A 21,245-nucleotide genomic window follows, 5' to 3' on the forward strand; every position below is an offset into this window, starting at 1 on the left:
GCTTGTTTTTCCGGGGTTTTTTATTTTACCGAAATATGTTTAAAGTCCTTTAGGTCACTTTAATCTCCCTTAGTCCTAATGGCACCTGGTAAGAATTACCTCTGTTAAATTATTTAATGTATTCAGCAATGCACTTCCAGCTCCCGAATTTAAAACAGATCTGCGTACAATCAAATCATGACTACATTGTACTTTATTCCCCTTAAAACAAATAAATTGCCAATACCATATTTCATTTGGGATTGAGCACTAATCTTAAAATACAATGCGTGATTTGAGTAGTACTTAAACATAAATTGTTTTAGACCAATTGTCAAGTTTAGTGACAATAAATATATCTGAAAAGTTTTTCCCCCGAAACAAGAATTGCAATACGTAGCTCAGTCATACTTAAAATTGTAATCGATTAATAATGAACTACATAGGTGAATTTTGCGTAATCGATTATTAATTGACTACATTCATTTTTGCATGTATTTGATTGTAATCGTTTACTTTATTACATGTAACCAATTATTAATCGAGGTTAAATATTATAAAAACTAAGAGAAAGTGTGAAACGCAAAGTATACAGCTGATTATCTGATTAAGTAACTATGTTTACCATATTCATATTTTATCAATAAGTGAGAGTGAAAACTCATAATAAATGAATTTAAAGATTATTTATTCTATAAATCATATTAAAACAACATCCGTAGAATATTTTATCATACAATATGTGCATCAAAAATATTTATGTGAAGATTTTCGACTACTTTTGATTGTAATTTAATCGATTACAGCTAGAAATTTCAGTGTAATTATGATTACTTTTTCGATATATAAGTACAAACTGACACGTATTTGCAAAAATATTGTACCTGTTGTTTAACATGTAGGGAGAGACCGAATTTAGTTTTCATAACGTGTGCCCAATCGCATTGTGAAATATAATGCAATAAATATGTTCAAATCATATCAATCATACTTATTTTTATTACTTTCGCTTACTCTTCACATAAATATTTTTGATGTATATATTTTTTGAATCTAAAGTAATTAAAAAGAAGTTCATCATGCTAATTACACTGAAATTTTGAGCTGTAACGTATATATGACGATTACAAGTAATAAAAAATCTCTATTTTTAAGAAGAGTACTTATTACTTAAATATGATTACCCAGTTACAATTACCCAATGCCTAACGTGGCCTAATTTTGGCAACAATATAATACTATAAAATAACAATGATATATAACACTTTACCTGCCGCAAATTTATGAATCTTTATGGTGCACATAGCTCTCAAACAAAAAACTATTTTAAATACAAAATCAGAAACATTAAAATGATTATACTAATTGTCACTGTGGGAGATACTAGCAGGAAAGAGGAGATGTGTTTTATATATGTTTGTACAATTTTATTTAAAAAGGGCGAAAAACAAACAATGATTCCTTTCATGTTTATATTCATGTACAAAGAAAAACAACTCTGTACAACTTTTAAACTTTTAAACAAATAACATATTTATTCAACTGAAAGACAATAATTTATGTATTGCCATGCTACCAAAATGTGAGTGAAAATAAGAGAAAAGTGTCTTCAAAGTTTTATCAAGTGTTTCTTACGTATCTAATGACGCATTGACCCAACCCAAATTGCATTTCTAATCAAATTTCTTTTTCGAATACTAGTAAACATCAGCACAATATTGACTATTTTATTAAAAGAATGCATCAGCTTCATCTTCGCTAGCCATGGGTTTTCGGTCCACTTTGCTCCCCATAAACCCTTGGCGGATTTCATTACGAAAACTCGGTGATGTGGTGGCGCTATCTAGCGAGCAACTTGAGTTGCGCCCCTTGCATATTTACATTTAAATTGAATTAAACAACAGGTTATATACACACTACGGCATTAATACAACTTGAAAACATGTTGACTACCGAATATCGGAACATAATTAACGATGCTATTAAATACGAATTAAGTTGTAACCTAGGGAAAGCACGGAATGTTTTATTCATAGTGCTTTGTAAGGACCTGTACCGGGAGTGAAAAAGTCGCTGATTTATATGAAAGCTTTCATGCCATTAAATCAGGTATCGTTGTCGTGAATATAGCAGACCAAAGAAATTAAATAAAACAGAGCTCACTGAACCTTTAAAAGCAATAACCATAAGCAGGAACGTATATACTAACGGGATAGGCAACTTCTACATTCGCCATGTTTACTTCCCATGTTATCACGCGAGCCTTGACAAGTTTGTAGAACTATGGTCAATCCCAGTAAAATATATAGGTTTTTAAAACAATCTAGTAAGATCATCGTTAGGGAGGCACTGTACTCGAGAACTTGTGTCTCAATTTGTTAAAAGCACCGAATGTTTTACCAAAGATCACACATATATTTTCTTTTAAAGTTTATATTTACAAGCACTGCAATTGGATCAGCTACTCGCAGCTGCAGCCAATCATAAAACAGATCTCGTCACTAAGGTTTCGTAATGAGATCCGCCAAGGGTTTATGGATAGCAAAGTGGACCAAAAACATTTACAGTTCAATATGTTTTTAAACATTAACATTTTTATCAAAAAAACTTTGCGAAATTGACTGGTACCTCGATAACGAGACTGTGATCCAAGGACAGCTCAAGTGGTAGCTTACAAAAACGTTCTGTGACTATAAACAGTTACACATATAGTGACTGCCTAAAGTGTGGGGATGAAACTAACTGGTACAACATCCATACCATAGAACTATTTTATTCAGATGTTGAGGGTTACTATATTCCAGACCACAGGCTCGTGTTGCGATTGGAAACTAACAACGCCAACGGCTAAGGCTCCATTATATTTTCAAAGGTTGTGTTTCATGGTGTCCATGTAAGACATACTACACCTTTAGATTAATGTACATCTAAGTATCAGCATGAAACAGTGTTTCGTTTAACATTCATCTCTTTTTTCTTTGCTTAGATAAATGTTGTAGATAAAAGGAAGATGGAAAGGGGAAACGCTGTAGTCCGTACACGGATAATCATCAAACAACATTTGATTGATTGTAAGTAATAGCTACGACTTATATAATTAACAGTATCTTTTTATTTATTTTAGATGGATGCATGATAATAATATTCTATGTTTGATACTTAAAAAAGATCAGAAGAAAATTTTAAAACATTGAAATAATCATCTTTATTTGCCTCTTCTATAAAATAAAATCGATAAATGTTTGATTATGCACTTATTTATGTTAACAAATTCAGCTCTTACGAATGCCAGGCTACTGGTTGCATAACAGGAAAAATCTACATATTCTATAGACACAAGCACCATTTACAAGATTTAGAAGATCAGCGAAACCGTTCTTTTGCTTAAAAAGCTCGCTCACATTTGTCATGTTCATTTATTATTTTCCAGATAATTTTTCTAACAGGAACATGTTCCAACTATGAACGATCTGATTAGTATATTAATCTTGAAGTGTATCCCACGGTGTCTGATGTTGGTAGAACGTCTGGATTATGTAGAATACTGGACAATGACAGGGCCAATGACCTCCGCAGAAGGAACGGTACCCAGGACAATATACACTCCTACAGCTACAGTTACCCGCCAGATGGTTTCTCTTTGTCATTGCAATGTCATGATTCTCGGGCAACACTCATCACATCTATAAATCGAGTTGCTAACATGTCTTTAACATAATTGTGTTCTTCAATCACGGAACACGAAGGTTGCGGTAAATAAAGTGTTTTCTTGAACCGTCGCTTCCTTGTACAATTTTTCGTGGGCGCCGCAATTTTAAATTCTTCAACCAATATTATAGTCTCAAAAACATCGATTGATTTTTAAAACTAATTAAATTACCAAATTACATATAATATTGTCCTTTTTAATGTTTGGTTTTTATTTTAAACAAAAAATATATTAATATATATGCGGAACAGTCATTAAAAAAACCCCAAACATTTTATTCCAAAACTAGCAATGAGCTGGACGATGTAAAATATAAACATATTAAACCCTCTGTCTCTCTGGACTGCTAAGTGTTTGTTTCCACCATGTGCCTAAGACGTGTATATAATGATTTTTTTTCGAAGAAAAAATAGAACATCATACAATATTTTAAATTAAGATATAAATATTAGGAAAAAACATTGCCTACCATGATTACATTTAATGGCATTTTTCGATGAGTGAAAGTGGCATCGGCTTAGTTGAAGATAAAGGTCATTTTTTAAATATCAATCTGACATCGATATATCAATTATGTGGCTGGTAGAGCAGCGGCATTAACACAGCTTTAAGTTGACAAATTATAAGTTGTTCAGTGTCGTTAAATTCTGAAAAATATGAGATCCATGTACAATGTAAAACATTTCTATTTATCCGAAATAAGTATTGTGAGGTCTTTGGTCATAGTTTTTCATAAAACAAATACAAAATATAATCATGAATAGTTGTACATGTACTATACATTTAGATATTTTCTTAAACTCATTAAAGGCATTTTAAGTTTTATATATAGGTATAACATTGAAAACTAATTAAAATCATTTTGAAATAGAATTTCAAACTGTGCTATCACAGTTTAAAGTTTTGAATTTGAGATAGAGATTAATACCTGTTATTAATTTAAATTCATATTAGTAGGTAAACAGAGGTAAAATTTTCATTTTTATAAGTACGCTTAAGAGAGAGAGAGAGAGAGAGAGAGAGAGAGAGAGAGAGAGAGAGAGAGAGAGAGAGAGAGAGAGAGAGTATCAAAAGGGGGAGCCTTATAGTGATTATTTGAGGCTGATGAGGATAATGCTACTTTCAAGAGCACGCAGCGGGTGTGTCTGGTCAGCCGAAGATTTTCAATCTTCCATGACACCAGATCTTACCTCTAATTTTTTTTAAGAGGTCCGTGTTCGCTCTGCTCCTGTTTTGTAATTTTCGTTTGAACTTCTGAGTTTGAACGCTGTTCGTTATCACGACACTTATTAAGGTCTTCCGCTTCCGTTTATTATTTTTTCCCCTATTTTGTCCACAAGAAATCTCAGAGATGGCTGTTTAGATTTTCATGAATTTTTAAAGGTTGATAGAGAATGATAATATTTCGAGGTTTTTATTTTTTTAATTTTTTCAAACTTCACTTCTTGTCGTCCCTTTCCTGTCCCGCGGAAAAAAACATTGGACAATGAGATCTCAGAAACGACAAAGACTTGTACATCCAAACTTTAAGGGGTGGTAGACCTATAGTTGTAGATGTGTTCAAACTATTTTGTTTTGTTCGTCGTAACTTCCGGCTGTCACCGGAGGCGCTTTAAAAATTATGTTTTTACGCATTAAATCTAATTCACAGAGAATTGAAATAAAAGTTATAATTCTTACATATGTTATATATCCGATGTTAAATTAACATAAAAATTATACTTCCGGTGAGATATCTCAAATATCTCAGGTAGCTTTTTTTTAAAACAAATGTTTGAAGCGCGAGATCTTAGAATCTGTAAGTGATCAAGACACGAAACTTACAAGGATGATAAACATTTGATTGAAAATGTGTTCAACCGTTTTCATTTTGTAAACTGTCACTTCCGGTTCACACAGGAAGTGTTCAAACAAATCAAGTTGTTTAAAAGTTAAACTGTTTTTCCTTGACAACTTTAAATAAATTGATAGACAATAAAGTCCTGTTGTCTAATGTTGACATACTAACTTTTATTTCTTTCAGCACTTCCGTTTGTCCGTTTCCTGTCCCGAGACAAAAAACCATGAGTCCTCGAGTTCTTAAAAACGATAATGACTTGAACAATCAAACTTTGTAGGATGATAGACCTATGTATGAAAATGAGTTTACATTATTTTGTTTTGTTTGGTGTAACTTCTGGTCGTCACCGGAAGCACTTCAAAAGTTTTTATATTTATTTTAAATGAAATGAATATATCATTATAAAATCTTATATGTGTCATCTATGCAATGTTAAGTAAGCAAACGATTTCTTTTTCCGGTGAGATGTCTCAAATAGCTTTCCTCTTACAAATTTGATGCCCACGAGATTTAGTCACTGTAAGTGATTGAGACAATAAGCTTTTATGAATAATAGACATTTGATTGTAGATGTGTTTAACGGATTTTATTTTGTCAACCGTCACTTCTGGTTCTCACCGGAAGGGTTCAAACAAACCATGTTTTTAACAAGTTAAACTGACTTTCTTGAGTGTTTCATCTAGCATGATAAACAGTGATGTACACTAGGCAAATGTTCGAGAAATACCAGCTATTGTTTTTATCAATCACTTCCGTTCGTCCGTTTCGGGTCCAGCGAGATCAAATATTGTTTCAACGAGATCTCAGATTTGGCACAGACGTGAACAACCAAACTTTGAGGAAAGATTGACTTATGATTTACAAATGTTTAACCTGTTTTGTTTGGATCGTCACAGAAGTTACTTCAAAAATTGACCTCTTTTTCATTCTCGTTGTTTGACATGGAAGTAACGTCTGGATATTTCATTCACAATAATTATCATATCCATTATTTTTTCTATGTGAGAGAAGCAATGTATGGCAATTCAATTGATACATGAAAATCAAAACGGAAGACCTTTTTGTTGCCTTTGCAATAAGAATCTAGAATAAAACTGTAATGATATTAGGATGACGATGATGATGATGATGATGATGATGATGATGATAAAAGTACGAAAGAATTAAATTTTGATGGAAGAACATGTATACATTAATTAAACTTTTAGTTTAAAAGTTTTTCATGTCTATTCAACACAATCGATGGTTTGACGCTGCACGTTTTTTTTTAGATTTCATTCTTCAAGAACATAAACACGACATTAACGAAAGTTTATTGATATAAGAAATTGAAAACTATAAACACTCTTAAAAACCTAAAAACCATAACTTTTACAAAGAGAAAATTAATAAAACGCAAACTAAGAATAATGCAAAAAAATATATTCACAAACCAAAACATGAAAAAACATTAGAGTATTTACACTCATTCAAAAAATCCTAGTAAAATATCTTTATAGATTGAAAGACAGTATTCAAACAATGAGATAAGAAATATTCCTCCACCAATACTAGATATATATCCAAAAAGAATGCCGTCGAAATAACACCACTATAAATCGTAGGAATTCGGTGCTTACATACAATTCTAACAAACCCATTTTTTTACATCCATATTTATTTTCTGTTTATCTGGTCAACGTCTTTTATCATTTATTTAAATTTTAAAAAGAAGAAAGTGTTCCACGTTTCGCTTATTCGTTATTGGCCTTCTCTTCTAACACAAGTAACTTTGTGTATATTGAAGTAAACGTATTCGACTTGACTATACATTAGTGTATTATATGTAATTCCTATGAATTTTTATACGCAATTCTATTTTCAACCGCTGAGTTTGTTTTCAATTGCTGAGATTTCGAGATTTAACTTAACACGTAATATGTGTCGGGTTCGATGTACATTATCTGCATAGCGTCTTTTGTTCTAAGATCCATCCCGGCTTTTCATTTAACAATTAGCAAGCTAAGAGATTCCAGAAGAGAAAAATAGTGGATATTTGGTCTAAAAAAAACTATCGAAAATGCGTCAATTAAAAAACACCAAATACTTATTTTGATCAACATGCGTTAATTTCTTTTCTTTTTTTTTTTTTGGGGGGGGGGTAGAAGTTATAAAAGCATGGCATATGTTTCCAATGCAACGAGTTATATGGGACTACGGGCAAGTATTATGAAATGTTGTCCTTTATGAGTGCCATGTTAATGTTATAAAAATGTAAACGCATTACAATAATTATATGACCAGCATCTGTTAGCATTTTTAAAAAAAAGTAACATTTAAATCAATATTTATTTACCTACATTTGGAAAAAACAAATCACACTAAAACACACTGCCGTTTCATTAGTTCGGCTTAATATGGTTTGTTTTTAACACCCTGTGTTTAAAAATGGAAAATGGGTTGGTCAAAAATTGTAAAAGATGAATGCAATGAAGTAAACAAAAGTATTTACAAGATCTTATATTTTAAATATATTGTCAACATGTTAATTTGACATTTAAAAATGATATAATCAGGTGACAACAATTGGCAAAACAAAGACATATTTTCAAAACTTATTTCAGAATTATAGTTTTTTTGCTTTAAAGAGGTTCGCTCCTCTCTTTATGGATAGCTATTTTATGTCACCTCTTATCTGAAAATTTTGAATTATATATTGATTCTATTTGTATATTTATATTTTACAATGCCAAATAAACCAAATAATGAATAAAATTGTTTAAAGAAATTAGATATTTACTGAATTAAGGAGGGAACTATATTTTGTGGGGGATGGTTTTCAAGAAGAAAATGAACGATAGTTTTAGAGTACTGTTATTTTAGCCTCCTGATTTTTTAGCGCAGACTAAACTTCCAGATAGTTTGTGTATTACGATATATTCATGTTCTTAAAAAACATTTATGAACAATATTATGAATTTCTATCGAAATATTTTGATAGTTCTATTTTGGCATGTTTAGTTTATATTTCATAGAATCCAAAATACAAAAAAATAACTCTAGTTTGTGCCTAAAATAAGCTTATTTCACGTACCACCTTTTTTTTTTTTTTTTTTTAAAGATGTGACCACTACCTTTTTACTCCCTATGGGACATTAAATATGTCTTTTTTATGAAACTTTTGGGAAAATGGCATTACTATTATTTTTTTATTTGTGTTATAATTTGATTACTCCAAACTGTTAAAACAATCTTTACAATTGCTGATGTATTCATTATGTACAGGCATTTTAAGCCATCAGTAAAGCAATTTTAATTTTTAACTTAATTTTTTAACCTTTTACTTAGATATTATTTTTCTGGTCACTACATGTGTTCATCTTCATACTGTATTGAGTCATAACTATATAATAGATCAATAGATAAATATTTGTTTGATTTCTTCAAATAAGTAATTTCCATGCCAAATTTTATCAGCAATTTCAGGGAAATTATCATTTCTGTTGGGGCCCCAAACCAAATAAAATATATGAACATCTTAAGCTCACATCTTTATATCATATTACCTGTTTAAACCAGAGAAAAATAGTCTTTTACAATGGCCAAACTTTTAAATCAAACTTTCACGAAAATATAGTAGTAGATATGTGAGAAAGAAAATAACGTTTGGTGTCAACAAAAAGTTCTAATTCATTAATTTTCAGTTTAGTTGCCATGGAAATCTTGTTGTTTGACATAAAATTGTACCGGTTGGGCGGCTGGTTTTTCATAAAGTCTCTGGAGATCATTAGTTGGTGGCATTTCGTAAATGGAAGTTGAAGACGGTGGTCTGGAATACAGTTGATCAGACTTCTGAAACAGCCACAGATCGTCTGGGTTTGAAATTCCTGTTATTACCGTTGTCTTGCTATCTTGAAAGTTGTCTTCCATGGTTGGCGTTAATTTATTTATGCTTGACCTTTAATAATGTAATGTGATAACAAATACGCTGACCATTTGCTTTAAAGATATTAAAAATAACTTCTACAACTGTTTGCATTTAAAATAAAAAATAAAATTATTTGAATATCATACCACTAACGTTTTATTAAACGTTTTTAAAGCTTTAAAGCCATAAAATATTACTTACTTTGAAAATAATTTGTTTTTGACCATGTATCCAGTAACGAACAAAATTATAATCGCAAAGACAGCAACTGCAACGCTTAGACCTATTACTTCCAATTGTAAAACCTCTTTGGTACCTTCATGTCTGTTTTTATATTTTTTGGTGGTTCTAGAGGCTTGATCTGTTTCCGAGGAAGCAATAAGAACTGTTGTTGTTGAAAGATCTGCTGAGGATGTGGAGGAAGATGGATGGAAAGAAGTGGTTGTAAGATCTGCTGAGGATGTGGAGAAAGCTGGATGGAAAGAAGTGGTTGCTGGTTCTGTGGTTTCTGTCGTGTTACATTCTAAAACATACACAATCAAAAACATTCAAATAGTTCAAAACTCCCTCCAGGAAATGAATTTTGAAAAAAAGTTTCTGTTAACTAAAATAATCCAACTTTGTAATGATAATCAAAGATTTTTAAAATTCCGTAAAAATTAAACATGTGTTTTAATTTTATACTGTATAACGAATCGTAATTGTTATAATTCGTATTGACACAGTCAATTAATTGATTACGAACATACCCCAAGTCCAATCAAATGTATTGATTACCGGCAAGCATTGCCAACAGCTTTCGTTGCTTTTAAATGTTCCCCTTTCTATACACGTTCCATTTATGTAACAAAATCCATTCTAAAAGAGGGCATAAGATTATTTTTAAATTATGTTAAATGCAAATCACAAAACACACAAACTATCAAGAGGTAGGTATAATATTAATTATACTTGATATCATTTGAAAACTAAAATATACCTGAAGTGTGAAATAAACACTCCCAGATTCGTTATTAAATGTTTGACAGGCAGACTGGTAAATGTATACTGTATGCGAATCCGTAAACTGAGTGCCATCATTAGAAAGATTAAACTGAAATGACGTAATCCATGAATTCCCAGAACCATATTCAAGGCTGCAATACCCTTCAAACATGGTTCTTTCTTCTAGTTTTGTGTTATATGATGTTGATAATGCCACGGTATTGTTTTCATTGTTCTAAATATACAAAAAAGAACTGTATGGAAGCAACGAATGGTGCTATTTATCAATATTTTGCAAAATCATTATGTTTTGTTAATGTAAGAAAGTTGCATATTTTACCTCTTCTCTTGTCACAAAACAAGATGTCCTCATATTTTCCAAGAAGTAATTGCCATAAAGCGTAATATCGTCACAAGATTCTGATGATTTGTCACAAACACCGTCACCAGATAATCTTGTTATTGTAGGTGGAGACAAAACATCAAACGAGCAATCACTTCCCCCGTATCCGTCATTGCAGGTACAATTCCCTTCAATCACAAAGAAGGTTCAGTATTTTTTTCTTGTTTTACATAATAATGCTTTCAATATTTTTTTGTTATTTATATTTCTTCATACCTGATGTGCATATTCCATTACTGCTACAATTGTTAGGACATAAATTAGTGATAAATGCCGCAATATCCGGATGCTCATTTGCAAATGTAGAGTTCAACAATATATATGTTTGACATTGTACAAGGCCTGTATCAAGATGCAACTGAGTAAGGTTATGATCCCCGGTAATCTGTCAGAATATTACAAATATTACAAAAAACATTTTCCTTTACCCTTTTTTCAGGAAAACATGGGGAAAAATAGGTGCGAGAAAATAGAGCATGAATACAACAAATGACCTTACTGTTAGATCATTAATGCAGTTAGCAAACGTTTCATTGGTGAAGTTTGGAACAACCTGGAGGCAAATGTTATAGTGTGCAGACTGTTGAAATGCATCATCGCATATATTGAAGGCATCTACCTCGCTAACTGCTTGTCGTTTGACTCGCTAGAAAAACAAGTTATAAACAAAAGTAACATCGTTTCTTGAAAAGATTTTAAAGGTAAATGTGTATGTTGTTAGTAAAATCAGAGTTATTAAGATATCAGTTAATTGTAAAATTGTATCTCGTTATTCATCATATATATCATTGAGCACTGATAAATTATTAAAAACGACATAATTATCATTGTAAATCAATTTGTTAACCTATTATTTGTCAATAGTAAAAATTGTGATTTATTTACAAATGCATAAAACAACTATAAATAAGACCATCCTCTGATGTTAGAACATATTTACCGTTTGTTCTACTGATTTCGCGTCCACATCTTGAAGGGATGTGAGAATCTCCAGGTCTCGTTTTTTCCTCCTTGAACTGCTGCTGTGTAATACACAGTGGTACTCCCGGCCTCTAACGTTTGTTTTGCATTCAGTGTACTGTTTGTAGCTGCAGAGTGTTTTCTCTTTATCACAAGTGCAAAGTTTGTGCAAATATGAGGACAACGGTGTCAAACTATCAAAAATAGTCTGTGAATTCGCTAGAAGGTCATCTGAACTACCAGCGGGAAGTCTGTGAACGGATCAACATAAACACTTATCAAAATGTTATAACAATAAGATCAGCAGTAAAATCAACAGTAAAAATAGAATGTTATTACTTTAAAAGAAAAACAAATATCGTTATCAAACTCACTGCCATGACAGGGAGAAACCATCAGGTGGATTATGGTAGCTGTAGGAGTATATATTGTCCTGGGTACCGTCCATACGGCGGAGGTCATTAGTCCTATCATTATCCAGTACTCCACACAATCCAGACGTTTTACCTAGATCAGCCACTGTGGGGTACACTTCTAGGTTTATGTACCAGAAAGAGCAACCGTAGTTGTAAAGGAAGACTTTAACAAATGTTCCGGTTGGAAATATGATCTCAAAGAAAAATTAAAATCATGAACAAAAGATGCATCAAAATTAATAGAACATAAAGTTATGCTTTCTTTAGAGGCCAAGGTGTTTACAGATGAAAGAAAACAATAGAAAGGTTGATTCAATAATATCAAGAATCAAAAATAAAAAAAACCCATCGACAGCAAATTAAAATCAACCTTATAAACTTTGTCTGTTTCTTTGATGACTTTGAGAGAATTCTCTTTACAGATAGGAAAGTTGATATACTGCCTCCGATAACAAGCATCGATGGTAAACACATCCTGTCCTGATCGAGCTGCCACTGCACAGACGCAACGAGGTCGTCCCCAGCAGTTTTCGTGGCGGACTTGCACCTATAGTTTTATTCGAATAATCATAACAACTTGACGTTTATATTTAACGCTGAGAAATATAGTTTTGATTTTACAAAATGGTTACCTCCTGTAAATGAGCAGCGTTCTTATAAAATATATACGTCTTTCCGGTTATACATCCCGTGCTTTGGCATTCATAATGGCTAAAAGGACATTGATAGTAATGATAGTAATATAATTTCTTCCGAATTTTAAAGGTAATTTTTGTTCCTATTTTAAAAAACATTAAATGCTTAAAGAATTTATCACTTTGTAAACTTACGCCTGATTAGAACAAATTTTTGAAAAATGTTCATTTTGTTAGCATACTGCGACTACCAGTCTAAATAAACACCTAAATAATATACATTAGTATAGCTCACAGTCCGTCGAACGTTGTTTGATGTGGATCGGCATACGAACTACAGCGTTTCCCCTTCCACTCTTCCTTCTCGTCTACAACGTTGATCTAACAGAGAAAAAAAGAGGCCCACGGGCCACAGCAATCACCTGAGCAACAATAGGCATAATAAAATCAGCTTAATGGAGACAAAATGTGATCAGAATAGCTTGCTTAAATTTTCAGCTAAGGTGAGCTAAAAACATCCAATTACTGTCAAAATGCAATATATTGACACTCAACACGTTTTAACAGTTTTAAATTAAAATAACTTACATGAACGTCATGAAAAACAACATCAGAAAATATCGAGGCACCTTGTCCGCTTGGGCTGTTTGTTTCTAGTCGCAACACGAGCTTGTGGTCAGGCATGTAATAACCTTCATCATCTGAATTGAATATCTCTATGGTATGGATCTTGTACCATTTTGTCTCATCCTCATAATTTTGCTTTTCTCTAAAAATGTGACTGTCTATAGTCACAGAACATTTTTTCAGGTTACCAATCGAACTCCTTTTACACTTTGCCTCAGATTTTCCAGGAAACGACAACTGGATGTTCAAAGGAGAAGCCGACTGCTTTCCATCTGGAGTGTGAATAGTCTCAGATGCAAATGGAATGGTGGGTCGCATCATTAACGTAACTTTTCCTTTCCTCTCAATACTTAGAGTATGATTCAAGATCTGTAATAATTCATTTTTATTTAGAATTCAGCAAATGTCTTATTATATTGTGATGAAGTTGAATTCACTTTATTTAAGTTTTGTATTTGTGTAAATAATTATAATTTTGGGCTAAGTTGTGTTCCATATTTCCAATCGAGAGTGTTCGTAGTAGGGCTATTTTTTTTTTTAGCAAAACCGGTTTGTTCAGTTAAACAGTCATGGCTGCTTGTCAAGTGTGCGGCCACGTTGGTGAATTTGCTGTCCAGGTTGTAACTAATGGCGAATTCCAGAATTTAGTCTGGTAAACTGGTAGCCAGAAATACTGTAAATCGGTTTGGACATTTGCTTTTCTCCAGCCGGTAAGTTTATGTAGACATTTTGTCAGTTTTAAGGTATATTTAGGGGAACGTGGTCTTTTAGTTTCGTTGCATTAGCTAATACGTCTAAAGGTTTTTTAATATGTACTTATTGTTTCAGTGCAGTGAGGGTTATAGCGTCAAACCAGGTGTGTCAGTAGTGAACGTCAGTTAAAGGCTAAGCGTAGAATATGTGGGTGAGGACTAGGACCGTGAATATAAACGGAACAAGGCATGACGCAAGAGGGACGTACGGGAACCCGTGGATGGTGAATGTCAATGGTCAGGAGCTCTGTGTGCTATGGAGGCCCAGTGGTGACTATTTTTAGGGCGGCTGTTGCTATTGTTTGAAGTCAAACTTTCAATTCTATTCAATGATTGAATGATGTGTTACATAAGCTAGTGATAACAGGTAATTCTTCAATTACAGATAATGTTCCAATTTTTTCTGTAAAATTACATATAACAGTATGAATAATTTTGATTTGTTTGTTTATTCTATTACATAAATTTATTGCTATACTTAGCTTGTGTTTAAAGCATTTATTTGTTTCTTATATATACAGACAATTGAATGAGTTTAAAGTTAATCCGTATTATTTCATTGTCAGTGGTATTTGATTTACAATTTAGAGTTTCATTTTGTTCTTAGTGAGAGTGAGAGTGTGTGTTTCTTGGTGTGAGTATCTTCTTATTCTATTATTTTGATTTCATTTTTGGTTAAATGAATTCATTTTGTTTTGTTTATTTTACTGTTTGTCGTTTCGCAATTTACGCCACAAAATCCAAAAATAACTTCATTACACATATACATATTTTATCAAATTGTCTTATGCTTAGGTAAATGGGATACATATTACAAAAACATTCTAATGAAAACAGTTAATGTCTTTTTTAAACATTACAATTTGATAGAGTTTAGTATTTTTGAAACCTCTATTCCTGCAAAGAACAGTTTGCTGGATTTTGAAAAACATGGAAGGCTGTTTTTTGACTTCTTCACTCCTACAGCACAGTGAATCTAAAATAAGATTAGACAAACAGCAACTAGAGTAACAAAACGCACTATTATGAATTTATTATTAGCTAAATTAGAATATGTGAAAATTTTGTTTTATTTATTTCATTGTTAATAGTTCTACAACAGCTCGAAGATCATCTCATTATTTCGTCCCATCATATCTTCCCGCCAAATTTATTTATACCCCTTTAAAAACAAGTACCATACCTTGTAAATTACACACATATGAGACTGCTACATGTATACTTATCATGATTTTTATCTCTTGTTTTTGTTTTCATGTCCCTTAAGCTACTGAAAGAAACGCTTGTATTAATATACATAATTAACTTACCCAGGTGTTTATCTTTTTCCCCGCCTTGTTTAGATCGGCTGCGGAGAGAATAGCGTCATCTAATGACCATTTGTCGACGGTCTGTCCTTGGATCACAGTCTCGTTATCGACGTACCAGTCAATGTGGTAGAGCAGGGAGTCATCATCAGAAGGGGTGAAGGAACAAATCAGGTTGACAGAGGGGTCGTACTGAAAAAGACCCGGAACTATCGCATGTTTCTTTTCTGTCCACGTGATATTGTGGAAGGAAACTCGAACGTTGTCTACAAATTCATCCACACCTGTAAGAGAGTTAAGAAGCTTTTGTTGAAATAATATGGATAATGCTTAGAAGTGAAACTGAGTTCTCCAATGTGCAAATTCACCAATTCTATTATTTAATTTAATTATCATTTATAACCCAGTCACCTCTATGTTGTACTTACAATCGTGTCCAAGCTCTGCAACATTTGAAAAAAAAATCATTTCATGGAAAAAGTAAAGATGAAAACAAGTTATTTTATCAGTCTAACTTTTGTGATATCCATGGCGATTGCATGTATAAAATAATGCAACATGATTACCAAAGCAATATGCAGCGTTGCAGACATCCAGTGGTATTAGCTTGTAAACCAGAAATGTTGAACAGTTTTTGACATCTATTTCATACTTGTTGGAACAGTCGTCAAAAAACCCCACTTCACATGCTGTTAATGTCTCTGTGTCCCCATCAGGAGGAGTAGGATCTTAACAAAAAAAAAACTTAACAAAACATATTTTGAAAAACAGACAAAAGCATTAATATTCTTACTATATGTCCATACATCAAAGATGTGATTATAATTAAAACACCACAGAAAAATATTCAAATGCTCTTATACGATATTTCTAAAATGTTAACTGGCCATAGTTGCTGCTTAGAAAGTCAATATTCATTCAATATTTGACAAAAACTATAACTGATATCGTCATCAAAAACAGTCTTATAGAAAAAAAATTATGATGAAAACTGATTTCAAAAAGATGTTATGAAAAGCACATATTATGCAATCTATGAAATGAAAATTTTCGAACAATATACCTTTTAACCAAACTGGGTATAATGTGTTGCATTTCCCCAGGATTGGTGGTGACGTAGACATCACGTGAGATTTGGCTCGGTACCATCCCTCTGTAATATATCTATCACAGATAGGTGTGGAGTCCATATCAAAAGATGGCGATCGTTTAGTTACGTGGTCAATCTCATAATAGTTCCCGTCAAGACATGGATTCTGAGCTATAACACCACAGAAGTACAACAAGATTAAAGTTTCTAAGTCTATAACTAATAAGTTTTTACGATCCTTTTGATTGATATATAAACAAAATATTATTTTAATACATTTTTTTTCAAATAATCTTCTGTTTCTTATGATACTCTTTTTTTTCAGAATTACATTTGCTATTTAACCTTTTTAAATGGGGTATTTTGCCATACGTAATTAAATTAATTAAGAGAATTATTTTTATTAAGTATAACCTTTTTTACAGAGTGATCCACAACTATGATACGGTTAAGGTAAATTCGTCAAGCCCAGATGGTCGAATTATTAGCAACTTTTATGAATAATCCTTACATTATAAGTGCCGTCCGCCAAAAATGTTTAATTTAGTTTCTTTTAGTGTTATTGTTCTTTACACAAATACGGCAAGAAGTGTTGTTGTTTCTTTTTAAACTTCACATATATACTTATAGATGGATCAATATTGAAAATAATAGTATCCTACGAAATGCTTGCGCCAGAGTTTCTTGTTACACATTCAATGTTTCAAATAAATTAAATCAAATGATGTCAGTAAACCAAAAGAAATTTCATCTCATTTGCAATTTATAAATCAAATTTCGTTAAATACCTACTTTCATTTTCGATAACTACACCGAATTAGCAAAACATTGATCAAAACGACAACTTGTAATAAATAAAAGGTGTCTGTTTGGAAGGGTAACAGTTGGAAACGACATACTTTCATGTCAAATACTGATTGGTTTAGACGCAGTTGGTAATCCGTTATATTACCTAAGCGTTGGCAACACACTTGGCAACGGTTAACACAATGAATTGTTACATGCTCATAAATTATGCGCGTACGGTTCGCCGTAGAATTCACCTTTTCTCTGTATAATTTTAGAGAACATTTTATTGTTAAAATAAAGAAATGACGCAAATTTTACGGCGAGCCGTACGCGCATAATTTACGCACAATTCGCTGTGTTACCCGTTGCTCAATATGTTGCTAACGCTAATGGTAATAGAACGAATTATCAATGCGTCTAAACAAATTAGATTTCAGTATTTAGCACGAAAGTGAAATAATTATGATACCTGTACACCGTGTGGAAAGTGCTATTCGAATATGCAATTGATTTGAAGCACTAGCCAAATTGATTGACGTGCTCTTGTGTAGGTTTTAAAATGCAAACGTTCACTAGGAGGGCTAAGATATCGAAAAAAAAAATAGTTTTGAGATTTTCTAAAAATATTTGTTGCTCAATTTTCCAAAGAAGCATAACCAGACTGCACTAAATAGAAAAGAAACTATTTATTATTTGTTTAAAATAACGTTCAATTTAATTTGTTTCAAAATTTTTGTAGCAATTGTTATCCTTTTCTTTGTGTTTTGGTTGTGTTCAATCATGTTGGAACGGAAATGCTATATGTTTGATTTAGGAATACTAGGTGATAACCCGCGCAAACGCGGGAATTTACACTTTACACATAATTATGATATAATGCTTAATATGTTAAACCATTTTTTTGGGTTCATTTTTGCATATAGTTTGTCCGATTTATTTTTTTTCTTATTTTTTAAAATTGAAATAAAAAACAATCTCCTTTTCTATTGTATATATTTTAAACCAGTGAATGGGTATTTAGTGTATCTCTAAATTTGGATCTTAGGTCAATTTTCAATACAATTTCTATTACCGTCCCAAAAAAGATTTTAGATAAAAACAATATGGGGGGGGGGGGTGAGCGGAGGGTGAGAAACATCTCCATTAAACTTCCGCGTTTTATGCATACATAATTTATCCATATAGACATAGAATACAATAGTCTGTTCATTAATGTTTACAAATGAATGTCTAAGGTTTAAAACCAATCTGTCGTGGTATGAAAATGTATGAAATTAAAACACGCAAGGTTATGCATTATTATCCATTTGCATACATATTTAAACCAAAGTTGTCAGATTCAAAGTATCTCCCCGATGGATATTTCGCCCTACAATTTCCGCCATGATATCAATTAGTCAACCCGTTTCTGTGCACCCGCTCTAGAAAGGTTTTTTTACCATTCATTCTTAAGGCCCAATAATTGTTCCATTTGATTTATTAACATTTTGTAATAATCGAAGACCGATCCAAGGTATCTGCACGCGATGCATGATGAACTCGTCCTACACTTTTCGTCAATTAGTCAATCCGCGTCCTTGGTTACCCCGTTCATGAAAGTTCTACCCTATTCTCTCACCAGATGTCGAGCTCCGTAAGCGAATGAGTATTAAAACTAAAATCGCCCACTAAAGAAACGAATTGACTCATTTTAATTATTCAGTATTTGTCAAATCTTAACGTCTATGTTTTTTCCAAATAGGATCACAGTAAATACATTTCACTTTTAACGTAATCATTCAATATTATTTCATTGCAAGTATATACATGTATTTTGATGGAGACTTTCCCTGACTTGGATCCGGCAATGTGTGTCCACCACCTTACTCTCGTTTTTGCTATTTCGGGCTTGTTTATCGAAAATGAAAGTAGGTTTTTGATTAATTTCACAATAATAACTTATCAGTTAAAATTCTGATATACCTTACAGACATCATCACGCATGTGTTGAAATACCAAAGGTGTAAGCAAGTACTCTAGTGCAGGCATTTTGTAGTTTATTTGCAAAATGCCTTAATTTATAAGTATTAATATCAGTGTGACAGTGTAATATTGTAGTCACTTAACCTTAACAATTTATAAGGAAGAAAACAGATAGAATAATTGCAACAATTCAACCAAGTTTATCATCAACATAATATATCATATTTGTTTACTTAGGATAATTTTTACTAAAGTACCACAAAACTAAAAAAAAATCATTTTGATTTGCATATATTTTCATATATTCAAAAATATTTGCTTGCGATGTCTTTCTGGTACAACTTTCCTCTCCCAAATTGTGAAACAGAACAAAAACACAATAATATTACTGACAATGATCCTGAAAATAATATTTGAATGTTGACGTATTGATATAAATGAAGAAGTATCGTTTGGAATGCTAATTTTCTTATATCATTTATAGTGACGAGTAACAAAAAAACCCACTTTCATCACATAAAAGAGTAGCTTTCAAAAACACTAGGCAAACATAAACTAACCTTCAAAGCAAGGGTCATTGCAATTCATAAAGCATGGCAAATTAAAGAACCTGAGATCGCGCTTAATTCTAAATCTTTGGCATATTTTATTTATATAATATATAAAGCAATAAATATTTTTCTTCCTTGACAATGTCCAATGTTCATTTAAGTGGATAATTAGTCTAACATAAACTGTCGGACTTAATAAAACGCCTGTCATATGTCTTTGAAAATTATGACAAATCAAGCCTATTTTTCGATTTGCACTTATAATTAGTAATATAATATTATAATGCATTACATTATCCAAAAGTGATTTAGAATATATTGATTAAAATGTGATATGACAAATTTACGCTATTGTAGATTTGATTAGAACCAAATCATTGCGGAATGTGTAAATTAGTTCATCTTGCAACGGGCACTTATCTTGAATCTACCAACTTATACTTAATCCCCCCTCCCCCCAAAAAAATCAAAACAAAAAACCCCCAAAAAACCAATAACAAAAAATGCACAAACGAAAAAAATGTACTTGATATATAAACCACCAGTTAAATCCAGTTATTCGTGTTTTAAATTCATTTTTAATCTTTTCATATTTTATAGATTTATAATCACAGTTAAAAAAAACTATTCAACCTTTTTACAACACGTATTCTACATTATAGGCTTTAAAAACATATCTATAGAGAACACGCTAGCTTATTTCGGAATGAGGAAAAATTACCTTTTATCACGACAAACAGTAAACAGAATCCAAGCCAAGAAAACATTCTTTTTCTTCGTGAGTGAATCTAAAAGTAGCATCCATTAATTTCACATGTTTCCAATACATGATCACTACTCCCCGACTTTTCTTTTCTTCTAAGAAATAATATTTTAAGCCTTTATGCGAATCAGCAAAACTAAATTAACACCTTTTTTGTCATAACATAAAAATTATTTTTGATAGATAATGATTTAATTCCTGCCAGTCGACAAATGAATTTCATTTAGGTAAATCACTGGTTTGAACTGCACGATAGAATTCGGCAATATATTTCTAAATGGAAAAAAATATCAATGTATTGATTTCTTTAAATATGTATATTTTAACAAAATACAAATAATATTTCGTTTATTTTTTACTTTACCTAACTGTCCTTTTTCAGTATAATTAACTCATCATTTAACTGACCTTCGCGCGTTCCATGTTCAATGAGCAGTCATCAAATGAATAGCAGATTATGTATGCCAAGTTGTTCTTGCTTTATACACAAATCGTCCAATCCAGTTCTCGTACGATATAATAGGAGGTATATACGTTGCTTTAAAAAGAAATATATTATCATTCATGTCAA

General features: G+C 31.9%; 1 protein-coding gene across 4 annotated transcripts; it reads right to left on the minus strand.

Moving 5' to 3' along the window:
- Positions 1-8,870: 8,870 nt before the first annotated feature.
- LOC128183073 (von Willebrand factor D and EGF domain-containing protein-like) lies at positions 8,871-21,163 on the minus strand. 4 transcript variants are annotated; one of them, XM_052851927.1, is made up of 21 exons: positions 21,083-21,127; positions 20,877-20,947; positions 20,633-20,699; positions 16,583-16,780; positions 16,086-16,247; positions 15,948-15,962; positions 15,523-15,803; positions 15,102-15,188; positions 13,422-13,829; positions 13,129-13,214; positions 12,831-12,909; positions 12,569-12,745; positions 12,157-12,392; positions 11,763-12,033; positions 11,322-11,468; positions 11,039-11,207; positions 10,760-10,950; positions 10,415-10,654; positions 10,185-10,293; positions 9,637-9,958; positions 8,871-9,465 (listed from the first exon to the last, which is right to left on the minus strand). In XM_052851927.1, exons 2-21 carry the CDS (start codon positions 20,895-20,897, stop codon positions 9,213-9,215), a joined length of 3,519 nt encoding a protein of 1,172 aa, XP_052707887.1. In that variant the 5' UTR covers positions 20,898-20,947; positions 21,083-21,127; the 3' UTR covers positions 8,871-9,212. The 4 variants fall into 4 exon arrangements, with proteins under 4 accessions (XP_052707887.1, XP_052707886.1, XP_052707888.1 ...); XM_052851926.1 differs by having other exon boundaries at positions 21,039-21,119; XM_052851928.1 differs by lacking the exon at positions 20,877-20,947 and having other exon boundaries at positions 21,083-21,163.
- Positions 21,164-21,245: the final 82 nt, after the last annotated feature.

Source organism: Crassostrea angulata, chromosome 5 (assembly GCF_025612915.1).
Source record: "Crassostrea angulata isolate pt1a10 chromosome 5, ASM2561291v2, whole genome shotgun sequence".
Lineage (NCBI taxonomy): Eukaryota > Metazoa > Mollusca > Bivalvia > Ostreida > Ostreidae > Magallana > Magallana angulata.

Bases quoted from the DNA above. Each gene is read 5' to 3' on its own strand.
- LOC128183073 (XM_052851927.1), bottom strand. From the start codon at position 20,897: ATGAAATTCATTTGTCGACTG. The intron at 12,393-12,568 runs GTTGATTTTAAT...TTTTTCTTTGAG, and splicing joins AAACAGACAAAGTTTATAAG to ATCATATTTCCAACCGGAAC. The intron at 11,208-11,321 runs GTAAGGTCATTT...ATATTCTGACAG, and splicing joins ACTGCATTAATGATCTAACA to ATTACCGGGGATCATAACCT.